At 47.1% G+C, this 13,209-nt stretch overlaps 1 protein-coding gene across 5 annotated transcripts in view; it reads left to right on the top strand.

Annotated features, from left to right (window-relative positions):
* The window catches only part of PIG-N (Phosphatidylinositol glycan anchor biosynthesis class N), a 61,525-nt gene that overhangs the window by 22,000 nt on the left and 26,316 nt on the right, over positions 1-13,209 (top strand). For 4 of the 5 annotated variants that reach the window (XM_045736480.2, XM_045736481.2, XM_045736482.2 and 1 more), the window contains exons 7-10: positions 374-514; positions 2,760-2,883; positions 8,133-8,308; positions 10,892-11,082. In XM_045736480.2, coding sequence (XP_045592436.1) covers positions 374-514; positions 2,760-2,883; positions 8,133-8,308; positions 10,892-11,082 — 632 coding nt within the window. The remainder of the gene's footprint in view (positions 1-373; positions 515-2,759; positions 2,884-8,132; positions 8,309-10,891; positions 11,083-13,209) is intronic. The other variant, XM_045736483.2, reaches the window with a different exon arrangement.

Raw genomic sequence — 13,209 nt, 5'->3', positions numbered from 1 at the left:
TGTTGTTTACTGATGACCACGATGGTCTTTGGGCACCATACCAGTTTACTTGTACAAGTATGGTGAATAAAACAGGTAGATATTTATATATAATGTGTGTGTATATAGTGTAATAACACCACAAACAGTATTGTTGTAGGAGAAATATTAGTGAACACACAATATTGTGCTCGGGCATCAATTTTGTAGCCACCAGTCATGTATGGCTGGAATTGCCCATGTGTGGGTGCTTTTAAATGATTTGCACATTGTTATACAGGAGTTAATGTATATTGTTAGCAATATATAGTTACTAATAAATGTTACCATGTGTTACATGCTTATTTAATATCTTTTGCATGTTTGAATTGAGACCTTTTTAGTATATTTTCAGAACACAGAGAGCCTCCATCTAATCTCCATGACACAACATGGCATGGACTACTATCATCACTATGATCGACTGGCTTTGTCTATCCACATTGCTTTGGGTTTTCTTGGCTGGATATTTCTCATGATATGTCATCTGTTGAGGGTAAGTAAAGTACTTCTTATTTGGGTTATTCAGAAAAATTTACTCGCTAAAGAAGACTTAGTTTCATTTTTGAAAAGCTTGAATTTAGACTATTAATTTTATTTCTGATCCATCTCATTCAGATACTCACTAAGATAAGATTCACCATGTCCATAGGATTAGAGTATTCACAATCAGGCAGGATAGCATCCTGTCATTAGCACCACACACAACTTCTCAAGTGGTTCCTGCTGGCTCATAAATCAGTACTGGAGTTAATGGACAACATTAAAACCCAACTAAAATGACTGACAGAGGTCCCTAGGCGGTGTTTGCCTTTCGTGGCGTTCACTGCTGTGTGTTGTGTTGTGTGGTTAGGTTATCTTGAGATGATTTCGGGGCTTTAGTGTCCCCGTGGCCCGGTCCTCGACCAGGCCTCCACTCCCAGGAAGCAGCCCGTGACAGCTGACTAACTCCCAGGTACCTATTTACTGCTAGGTAACAGGGGCATTCAGGGTGAAAGAAACTTTGCCCATTTGTTTCTGCCTCGTGCGGGAATCAAACCCGCGCCACAGAATTACGAGTCCTGCGCGCTATCCACCAGGCTACTGGTGGCCAGGTGTTCCTCATCAGTACCGGCGCTTAGGGGTTTCCTTCCCTGAGCACCCTGTGAGTACTGCCCCTGCATGATAGGGTTATCTTCCCTGGGGCATTCAGGAACGATTCCTGTAGAGGTTCTTGCTGCTCGGCATTTGCCTCACCCTTGGGGCCAGCTGGGGCTTGAGGTCCCTGTTTGGCCCTGGGTAGGGACAGGTATTGTGTTGGGTAGGGCGTCAAGATGTTGCGCGACCTGCCACCTAAGCGGCGACCGGTTCCTGTTGCCTCTGGGAATGGTGTACTTTGGCAGGGTTTTTCTTTTGTTTTTATTTTCATTTGCCTGGTGGGGGTTCTGCCTAGTTTGGCTATAGTTCCACTGGTAGTGTTTGACGGCCCTCTGCTAGACCCCCGTGATTGTACACGTTGCAGGTGTTTTCAGTGTTGTCCTCTACCCCTTGTTAATTTTGGGTTTTAACCGGTTAGCATCACCTTGTCCGGGCTTCCCGTAGTTGTTACCCTACGGGCCCTGGAAACCCCTGTCGGGACTCGGTGGACCATTGAATGTGTCTTCCGGGTTCCAACCCTTCTTGTGTGGGTTCGTTGGTTGCTGTGCCCTTGTCTCCGGGTGACAGTCACCACTTTTACCTCCGTCATGCTGCCTGTTGGGTCAGACACCTTGACCCGGAGTCTTGCAAGTTGTGTTCTCGGCTTGTTCTCCAGTACTCTCTTGATGTTATTACTGTTCAGAGTACAGGCGGCATCCGCGTTGCAAGCTTGGTTTAGGTTGCTGCAACGCACTAGGTTGGTTCCCACTCGGATGCCCCGAGGCCGCCCCTTTTTAATTAGGTGCTGTTCTCCCTTTTCCCGGCTCCTGATTGTCGGAGTTAGGGAAAAGGGCCGAGACTCGGGCGGTTCTTGAGGTGGACGTCACATCTACCCCGTTCCGTAAGCTTTCTCGTGCTATGTTTCACCTCCTGCGTGCTCATGCGCCACCTGATCCGTCCTGGTTCTTGGACAGGGTGCTCTCCTATCTTACCTCTCCTCGGTTTTTGATGGCCACTTAAAGCTTCTGAACTGGTGTACTAGGCAGCATGCGCGGTGAAGTCCAGGGCCCACCTCCCTCCCCCTCTTTGGGAGGGAGGGCTGCGTGGACGGGCAGCACGGCAGTAAATTGTGATACTGGTAATTGCTTGTTTGCTCGTTTCCTTACTGGTAATTGCTTGTTTGCTCGTTTCCTTTGGATTATAGGGAGTTTCTACCTCTGTTCGTTTTTTGTTTTAGTTTCTTACCATGTTGGGTTTGTTTTGTTATGACTACCTTTCTGGGTGCCTAACCCCGGTCAATGGCAGATAAGGAAAACCCCCAACCACAAGGGGGGTTTTCCAGGGCCATTGCTCCCTGAAACCTTTATGAAGGGGCCAGGTTCTGGCACTGGACCCTGGTAGGTCTGAACTCCATAGCTAGTGTCCCGGTCTAATATAACATACATTAGCCCGATAAGCTCCAGGGAGCCTCCGGGGCTCACCGAGAAAATGGTGTTTTATTCCATTCAATGCTGGTCTTTTGGCTCCTGTTCTCTGACACACTCCTTATATTTTTGTAGCCAGTGTTAAAAAAACTCATTTTCAATTTTGTATCAAGACTTCTTAATTTGTATTTCCACTATAAGGATCATAGTGCTGTCTTGAGAATGGCTGGAGGGACCATCGAGGGCCGACGGGTGTCACGCTCATCTGTATTAATGGCTCTGGTGCTTGTGGTATGGGGAATAACAAATCTCACCAAGCTCATAGGTCAGTAATCATTATGTTTATTTAATTCATGCATGAGTTCTAGGGGAATAAATATTCTTCTGAATTTGTCATTTTTAACGATATGCTGTACAGAATTTCTAGAAATAATTCAAGGTATTATGTTGGTGTTATTTCATGCAATATACTCATCCTTAGTCTGGTGTATTTCATCATATAGAGCATACCACCCTAAATGCATATTTAGCCTCTGATGTAGCCTCATCATGGTTTTCCAAACCACATTTTAAAATAATAGAGTTAAAACATTTTATGATTATTGTTTCAAAAATGTTAGAAAATGGCTACTGTATTGTCAAAAAACCAACGTTGAATGTAATAAAATGCCATTTTCTGGGAGACCTGGAGCTATCCAGGTTGATATTGCTAATGTCAGACTTTGGCATCAGTCATGTGTATGGAGTTCTTTGGGCCTACCGGGGACTACGACCCCATTGATTGGGCTCCTTGTACCTCATTTAATGGGCCACCAGTGTCTCCTTAGATGAGGTACGAGGAGCAATGGCCTATAAAACCCCCCGTGTGGTTGGAAGCATTCTATGTCTGCCATCGACCAGGTCAGGTACCCAGAAAGGTAAGCGCCCCAAAACAAACCCCTATTCTGGTGAAAATTGCTACAAAAATCGAACTAGTGGACAGAACTCCCCAAACAGAAACGAGCATGATGTCACATGTCGCCGTGCCGCTGTCTGCGCAGCTCCCCCCCCCCCCCTCTCCCTGGGAGGGAGAAGGGGGAGCCCCAGGCCCCCCGTGCCGGCAATCCTCACCTCAGTTCTGAGGCTGGACATCAAAACACGTGAAAAACCGCCGACCAGGGGGAGGGAAAATGGCGTTTCATTACTTTCAAAGCTGATTTTCAGGGGGGGCTCCCCGGAACTACCTACCAAAATATGAAAACCAGAGGGACTTACCCGGGAGGCGGTCGCTGCTCACTCCTCGACTCGAAGTCGAGACAACTGACTGCAACCGCCGACACAAAGAGACACAGGCCGGACTGTCTCTTTGAAACTCTGTGTCTCTGTGTCTCAAAGAGAAACAGCAAGGGACAGAAGGGTGAAGACATTCTAAGAGCCAGGGCCCAGACAGATTCCAGGGAGGAAGCAAGCACTGCCTGCCGACACACAAACCAGGAGGCATAAAACAGCGACACCGTATCCCTCAGGATAAGCGCAAATAGCTTCAACAAGGCAGACAACGAGCGAGCCGCTGAACCCAAGGCATTGAACTCAGGAACTGCCCCAAGTGCCTTCACATCCTCCTCAAGCCAGTCAGAAGACAGCTCCAGAAAGGAAAAGAAACGCAATGCCGAAGCCAAGAGGCCACGAGTGCGCAAGTCCTCAGCCACCTACGGAGCCGAGAGGGAAGGAACCTGCACATGGAGCTGCATAATGCCAACATCCTGAGGAAGGGCAGGGGCAAACAAGCACTCATTGATGACAGAAGGTATGTCACACCTCCAAAGGAAACGCAGGACAGTCCACCAGCCAGGACGACTTCGGAACCTCATAACAGATCCAGTAGGGAAACAAAGACCCAAACCTGAACAAAGACGGATCCATAATAGAGGCATAATCCGGGTCGCACAGAAGGTAAGCCGCAAAGGCCTCCCACACCACATAAGGCTGGATGCGGGAAGCTGAAAACCTCTGGAAAGACGGGACCGAAGCACCCAAAGGGACACGGAACCGAACCCTGGGAGGGGCAGACACCAAATCCAGTTCGTACGCAGAGGGGGAAAAGAAAACCCTACTCCTTGTAAAAGTAAGACCCGCTCAGAGGACAGAAAAACCCAGGCGGGGTCCAACAGGGCCAAAAGCCCCCAAGTCAGCCCCTCCCCAGCCCAGGGATCCTTCACATCAGGACCTGGGGCTGAGTCATCTCCCAAAGCCCCGGTCTCAAAAGAAAAGGCCAGCGCAGCCGTAAAAGCCGAACATAAGGGGGCCCACTGGTCAGACCCAAAGCCTTCGGCAGGGAGAACCAACTCGAATGTCTCCGTTGCCACACCAGAAAGGGCATCCACCAAGAATGCCCGAGTCTCAAGACCATCCAAACCCTGCCCCGACTCCGAAAACCTTCTCAGATGTTTCACAGCCGGAAGCAGGGGGCAAGGGTGACCGAACCACAGCAGGGGAAGGATGAGGGGGCGCGGACAGAAAGCCAAAACAACCAACATCCCCAAGTCTGGGTCCCTATAAGCAAAACGGGGCAGCCTTGGAGCTTCTGGCACAGCAATCAACCTAGGGCGTTGCAAAAACCTAAACCGAACATGCAACGCTTGTGCCGCCTGTACCCGAATAATGTCATCAGTAGATTAGGTAAACTGAATCACCAGTAAGCAACAAAAATTGCAGGACTCTGGGTCGAAAGTGTCACCGACCCAACAGGCAGCGTGATGGAGGCAAAAACAGTGAGTCACCCTGAGACAAGGGGGACAGAGCAACCCTCGAACTCGCACAAAGCGAGGGGGGGACTCAGGTCACATCCATCGGACCCGTGTCCCCCTGTGGGATTTCCCAGGGTCCTGAGAAGGAACTCATGCTCAGGGAAGCCCAGGCAGGGTACTGCTAACTGGCGCCCAAGTCTACCAAACAGCTTTTTAATAGCTGAACCCCCGGGATGTGTACACTCACGGGGACCTAGCAGGGGGGTATCACCTGAAAAGACAAAAGTACTCAGTACATACGGGGCAATAACCAAGGCAGACCCCCCCACCCAGCAAGCCAACAAAAAGAAAAAAAAAACAAGAAGACAGCGTACCCAGGCGGAACAGAGCCGGCTGCTATGAATGATGAAAACAATCTGCACAGTACTCTGTGCCCCTTATCAGTGCAAACTGCCTCCTGTCCTGAGGCGAACAAGGGAGACAAAACACCCAAGCACACTAAGGGCGGCCGAAAACTGAGCAGGAAACGGCCAAGCAGAGGCAGAACACAAGGAACTTGGGGAAGGTGGCCTCAAGCCCCTTAGGCAGTACTTATTGGGCACCTAGGGAAAGGAAACCTAGGCGCATGCAGCCCAAGTACTGAAAAGATACTCCTGGGTCGCGCACCACCGAAAAGACAACCACCACACACAAGGCACAGAGCTGAAACAATGTCTGGAGCCAGAGCACACGACCTCTTCCATAGCATCAGCCTCAGAACTGAGGTGTGGATTGCCGGTGCGGGGATCTGGGGCTCCCCCTTCCCCCTCCTGGGGAGGATAAGGGGGGAGGTGGGCAGACAGCAGCACGGCAACGTGTGACGTCATGCTTGTTTGGTTGTTTATGTTTGGGGAGTTCTATCCACTAGTTCGGCTTTCTGTAGCAATTTTCACCAGAATAGGGGTTTGTTTTGGGGTGCTTAGCTTTCTGGGTGCCTGCTTGATACCTGCTTGATGGGGTTCTGAGAGTTCTTCTACTCCTCAAGCCCGGCCTGAGGCCAGGCTTGACTTGTGAGAGTTTGGTCCACCAGGCTGTTACTTGGAGCGGCCCGCATGCCCACATACCACAGCCCGGCTGGTCTGGCATTCTTTGGAAAAAGTCAAACATATTAACTTTGTTAATATCTGTTTGTAGTTTATCAATGTCTTCAGCAGAGGTAATTTTCATGCTGATTTTTATGTCATCTGCAAAGGATGATATGAAGCTATGACTTGTATTTGAGTCTATATCTGATATGAGAATAAGGAAAAGCAGTGGTGCAAGGACTTTACCTTGAGGTACAGAGCTTTTAACTGCGCTTGAACTTGATTTTATATGGTTGACTGTTACTCTTTGTATTCTGTTTGACAGAAAACTGGGTATTCAGCTTCCTACTTTACCAGTTATTCCCATTGACCTCATTTTGTGTGCTATCACTCCATGGTCACATTTATCGAATGCCTTTGTGAAATCCGTGCATACCACATCTGCATTCTTTTTTTCTTCTAATGCCTCATTGATTTTGTCATAATGGTCAAGTAGCTGTGAGAGCCATGATCTTCCCGTTCTAAATCCATGTTGGCCTGGATTGTGGAGGTCATTGGTTTCCATGAAACTAGTGACCTGACTCCTGATCACTCTCTCAAATACTTATATTATATGGGACGTTAGTGCAACTGGTCAAATCATTCTTTGCAAATCATTCTTTGCCAATGATTTGCTCCCTCCCTTGGGTAGAGAGGCTATGTCTGCTACTTTAAGCACATCTGGTATCTTTCCCGTGTCCAAGTTCTTCCTCCACACTATACTGAGTGCCTGTGCTACTGACACTTTGCATTTCTTTATAAATATTGAATTCCATAAGTCTGGACCCGGGGCTGAGTGCATGGGCATATTGTCAATTTCTCTTTCAAGGTCTGCCACGCTCGTGTTGATATCAGTTATATTTACAGGGGTTTGGATATCACTCATAAAGAAGTTGTCCGGATCTTCCACTTTCATGCTGTTTATCGGAGTGCTAAACATGTCCTCCTACTGCTTTTTTAGGATTTCATTTCTTTGCTGTGAGACAACAGCCTGACCTGGTTGATGGCAGACATAGAATACTTCCAACCACATGGGAGTTTCTATAGGCCATTGCTCCTCGTCCCTCCTTGACGAAACCTGGTTCGTAGTCCCCGGTAGGCCCAAAGAACTCCATACACATGACTGATGCCAAAGTCTGACATTAGCTATGTCAGCCTGGATGGCTCCCGGGACCCAAAGAGGCTCCCCCCAGAAATGCATTATTAATCTGCCAAATAAACTAAGTTAGTTCTGTGTTTGTCTTGTGTACATTACCAGACTGTGTGCAGTAACTTGAACAGCTTTCCATGTTCACATGGTGATGGTACAATAGCTTGTATGCAGATTATTAGTCACAATAACGTGGCGGAAGATATGATGACCAAATCACACAACAGGTAGTGAAGAAACAACGACATTTCGGTTCGTCGTGGACCAATATCAAAATGTCGTCGCCTCTTCACTTTGTTGTGTGGTTTGGTCAGCAATAGCTTGTATTCATTACTATACTTTCATATTGAAAACTATTTTTTTTATAATGCATTTGTCTTTATTTGGAATAAATGTATCATTGAAAGGTTTAATGAGTTAAAAAACTCTGCCTTTTACTTTTTTACTTTTGTCCATAAAGTTTCAACTGCACCAGACATTATAAAGTACTATCATTGGACTGGCACATCTTCAACTATGAACATGAATAATAATTTGTCAAAGTGTAAACAGCATATTTTTCAGTTTCCTAATTTTAATCAAATCCTAATTACAGGGCAGCAACATCCGTGGCAACATTACCTGTATTTAATGACACCAGTTGGACTGTGGGGCCTCGTGCACCACAGTTGTGCCCCGCTGCGTGTTGCTTGGCTCCTCGTGTCTTCATTCAATATGGTGTGGGAAGTGGCCATTCGTATACTCTTTATCTTTCTTGGGATTGAGATTCTGGTAGGTCCAATATGATTTATTGCCATATAAATGTTCTTTGAAATGTGCCTGTTTACTTGTCACTCAATTATTGATTCATGTGCAGTATTGGTAAATTTAGGTCGAAGATATGGATATTTTGTTAGACATTTAAGTTCTTTAATTGTATATTTTTCTGTGGGGAGCCCCTTCGGCTCCCTCGAACTATCGGTCTAACATGCAATTCATTAGACCTGGGCATTAGTCAAAGGAGGTCAACCTACCGAGGACCACGAGCCAGAACCTGGTCCCCTCAGAGAGGCACATGGAGCAATAGACATGGAAAACTCCCCTGTGGTTGGGGTTTTCCTTATCTGCCATCGACTGGGGTTAGGTACCCAGAAATGTAGGCATAACAAAGCAGACCCCACATGGTAAGAAAATTGCAACCGAAAACCGAACAGAGAGACAGAACTCCCTCCAATCCCAAGGAAACAAGCAAACATCACACCCCACAGCGGCACCGCTCGTTTGCACAGACCCCCATCCTCCCAGACCCATTATTGAATGGCTTGCAATTATGGAATTGCATTAGCCATTCCAGTTCGTTGGCTAATGCAATCCAAGGTGGTCATAATCTCTGGCATCAATTTCCTACGCAGTGCTTTGCCTTCGTGGTGTAGTGTCTATGTGTACCTGAAGTGTACCAAGGCTGCATGTGCTTAGGACAGACTTCCCTAAGTGCCCTGTGAGTACTTACATGTCAGGGTTATCTTCCCTGGTGCATTCGGAATGCCACTTTTCGTAGGGTTTTTGCTGCTCGGCATCTGCCCTGCCCTTGGAGCCAGCTGGGGTGTTATGTCCCTAGTTTGGCCTTGGGTGGGGGCCAACCAGTACAGGTACAACCTCGATTCAACGTACTATATGGGACCAACCCCAGTTCGTTGGAGCGTTGGACTCGTTGCAAGAGGTGACCTTCAGGAGGCGTTTGTGTCAGTGTCTTTTTTTTTCTTGTACACAATAAAAATGCATTATCATATTACATACTGTACCTATATATTACTTCAATACTAAAAATACTGTAATTCATAAATTTACCTTATTGTAGTTGTGGTGTCCATCTTGAAGTTTCGTGAAGTTGTGAATCCTCTACAGTAAATACGTACTGCAGTGCATTATGCCGTTAGCACTGTATTGACTAAAAGTAGTTCTGCTGTATGTTGAGTACTACAGTACGGTTTATGAAAACTATTGTACACTAAAATTACTGCAACTTTAATTTTAACGCTGTGTACTCACTTAAATTTAACACTTGTTCTAACTGTTCATGCCGCACACGATGTTTTTAGATGTTTGCATCAGGTTTGCTGGTGCTCGCTGCTGCTGTGGGTTCAGCTGCTTCTGAGCTGGTGCTGGCTGTTGTTGTACCAGTGCTGGGTACAACTGTGCTCGTGCTGGGTACGGCTGTTCTCTTGCTGGGTACGGCTGTTCTCGTGCTTGGTACGGCTGTTCTTGTGTTGGGTACAGCTGTTCTCGTGCTGGTTGATTTTCTGCTACAAGTTCTTGCAAAATATTGCTTCATTTTTGGCATTAATAAGGCACTATTAGTAAGCCCCTGAGACATTTTGTTTTATAACCAGAGCTGTAGTAAAAAAATGGTCAATTCCACTATTATTCTTCCACCGGTGGATAAATGCTGTACGTCAATCGCTGACAAAGCTAAGGGCACTGGGTGCATACTGTACGATCGCAGACTAAGTCTATACGTACACCCTTCAGTAGGCTGGTGTTTAACCCTTAAATTGCGCATTGCATCATATGATGCTTTGACCGAATAGCAGAAAATTGCGCATCGCATCATATGATGCTTTGGAGTACTACGCAAGATTTAAACGGCCCGCGGATACACGGGGTTCACCACACCTTCATCAGGGCTCTTGTAAACAGACGCCATTTTAAAAAAAAAATCATGGGCCAAATTCCCGGGTGTTAGGGGCCTCAGTATTGAGTGAGCAGCATGAGCTCAAAGCACTGCTGTTCAGCTTGTGACCACAGCATCGCCTAAAAATGCCATAATATACTTGTTCATGCTATTATGTAGCGATGATATTATTACAGACTACGGGACTACGGGAGTTTAACCTCACATCGCTGGAAGACAGAAGAGTTAGGAGGAACATGATCACCACATACAAGATTCTCAAAGGAATTGACAGGGTAGATAAGGACATCTATTTAACCCAAGGGGCACATGCACTAGGGGCACACAGGTGGAAATTGAGTGCCCAAATGAGCCACAGAGATATCAGAAGGAACTTTTTTAGTGTCAGAGTGGTTGACAAATGGAATGCATTAGGAAGTGATGTGGTGGAGGCTGACTCCATACACAGCTTCAAATTTAGATATGATAGAGCCCAGTAGGCTCAGGAATCTGTACATCGGTTGATTGACAGTTGAGAGGCGGGACCAAAGAGCCAGAGCTCAACCCCCGCAAGCACAAATAGGTGAGTACATACATATATATACGTACGTACAGTACTTAAATAAAAATTATTATTTACATGATTATATATATTATTATTATTATTATTCATAGGAAAATACTTCACTGATTCTGAATTGCAGGTGATGGCATTCTTCATTCGTCCAATGCTCTCCGTTGGACTGTTGTGCATTGGTCTGTGGCCGGTCATTATGTACTCAATGCAAGGGGCAGTGGAGAGATCCATGAGGCTTGTGTGGATTGGCGCCTGCATTCTTCTGGCATCATTTACATATATGCCTGTTGTGGGCAAGGAACCTTACTACCCAATGGTGTATGTTTTGTATTTCACGTTATTGTTGATTCCTTTGCAGTAGTTTGTTTCTTTTGGGTTTTATGTTTGGTTAGTTTTCTGATTGTATGGTAAGATTGGTCATCCTCAAAAAGCACCTTATATATTATATGTTGTTCTTATATGCAATTTTTTTTCTTTTAGTGGAACTATTTCATCTTGCATCATTCAGAATAGGAATAATAGTATTTTTTCTGTGGTGAGCCCCCTCCAGCTCCCCGGCGCTATACTGGGCTGATATGTATGTATTGGACCGTGGCATTAGTCTATTTGATGGAGTTCTTGCCTACCGGAGACCACGACCAGAACCTGCCCCCCCCCCCCCTCAGAGAAGTGAGAGGAGCAATGACCTATGGAAACCCCCATCTGGTTGGGAGCATTCCATGTCTGCCATCGACCAGGTTAGGCACCCAGAAAAGTAGGCGTCCCAAACAAACTTCACATAGTTATAAAATTAGTACCTAAAGCCGAACTGGCATGTAGAACTCCCCAATCTAAAACAACCAAACAAGCATGATGTTACAACCTCTGCTGCGCTGCTGTCTGTGCAGCTCCCCCTTCCCTGGGAGGGAGAAGGGGGAGCCCCAGACTGCTCATGCTGGCTATTCAACTGAATAGTTCAGAGGCTGAATATAACAAATGTGAAAACTGCCAACTGGAGGAAGCAGAGGTTGCCAGAGAGTTTCCAGGACTCACCCAGAGAATGGCGTTTCATTACATTCAACGCTTGTGTTCTGTGGAGAGCCCCTCCGGCTCCCTGGAGCTACCTAACCACAGAAAGAAAAAAAAAGAGAGACTTACCCGGGAGGCGGCCGCCACTCACACCTCAATACAAGGTCAAGACAACTGGCTGCAACCTGTGACCCAAGGCAACACATGCCCGACTAGGGCCTGGAACATTAATCAGATAACAGGCAGCCAGGACATTGATTGTTCCACCTTCAAAATTCTCCCGCCTGAATGTCAGCCCAAGACATATTACCAAAAACGGCAGTTAAATCATCAAATTTGGGAACATCACGGGCACGAGGATAGACCGCATGTTATCTAGACTAAATAACCCTGAGGACGACCTGGGAGACCCGAGCTCTTGAACAGGGAAGAAGGGAACCCGGGTTGACTCGAAGGGCATCCCTGGCCACCGAGCCTGTGGTGCACAAATAACAGCAAGGAGCTGCAACTGGACTCAACACATGATGCCCCCACAGCCGAACCAACCAAGTATCAACAACCCAAGGACCTCTCCGGAAAGCAGCCGTCTCGTTCTTCGCCAAAAAAGGAGATGGCTGTAAACGTAAAACCTACCAACTGGCCTGAAGGAGCAGAAACCCCTGCACCAGAGATCATGAAGCTCTCCAACCCGACCCCCAGAGGCCAATTCCAACAAGAAAAGAGCCTTGTCAAAACAGTCCCGAACTGAAGGGGCCACCATAAACAAAGGAGAAAAGAGAGCACCCGGTCCAACGACCAGGACAGCTCAGGCGGCACATGAGCAGGCCGGAGGTGAAACAACACATGAGACAGCTTGCAAAACGGGGCTGAAGTGACATTCATCCCAAACGCAAGCAGGAGCAGCTCTGCCAGTGTGTAGCCAGTCTGCTTGCTTCCCACTTTTGTTGGCGTGTTTTCGTATCTTTAGCGTCAGTCACAGCCCCTGTTGGCGGCCATTTTCGTCTGCCGGTTTCCATGCGTGGCCACCAGGGCGGCGTTGCGGTTTGTTTACATGCGACTGGGTGTGCGAGCGAGCTTCTTGGGTGAGTTTTTCACCTTTTTTCAGGGTTTTTTATTCTCCTGTTATCGTTTCTTTTCTGGTGTTTTCTGTCCATTGCCTGTTCCTCTGGGAACGTTTGGGTGTTGATTTTACACCGGGTTTTCCATTTTGTCTGTTTTGGGTCTGGGCCTTTGAGTTTGGGCTCAGTGTCCCCTGGCTGTTATGCTTGCTCCCACACCTTGTCCCTCGGTTTTCGGTCTGTTATGACCATTTTCCCAGGGTGTTCTGTCTGGGGCTATGCTTTGCCTTTCTGTGGTGTTCTCCGCCGGCAAATGTGGTGATTTGGGCTCCCCCTGGTTCGATTCTGGGTTCCTTTGGGTTCTTTGGTTTCGTTCCGG

Source organism: Procambarus clarkii, chromosome 18, assembly GCF_040958095.1.
Source record: "Procambarus clarkii isolate CNS0578487 chromosome 18, FALCON_Pclarkii_2.0, whole genome shotgun sequence".
NCBI classification, from domain to species: domain Eukaryota; kingdom Metazoa; phylum Arthropoda; class Malacostraca; order Decapoda; family Cambaridae; genus Procambarus; species Procambarus clarkii.
Note: the sequence above shows the minus strand (reverse complement) of the source record. Positions and strands in the feature narration are given on the sequence as shown.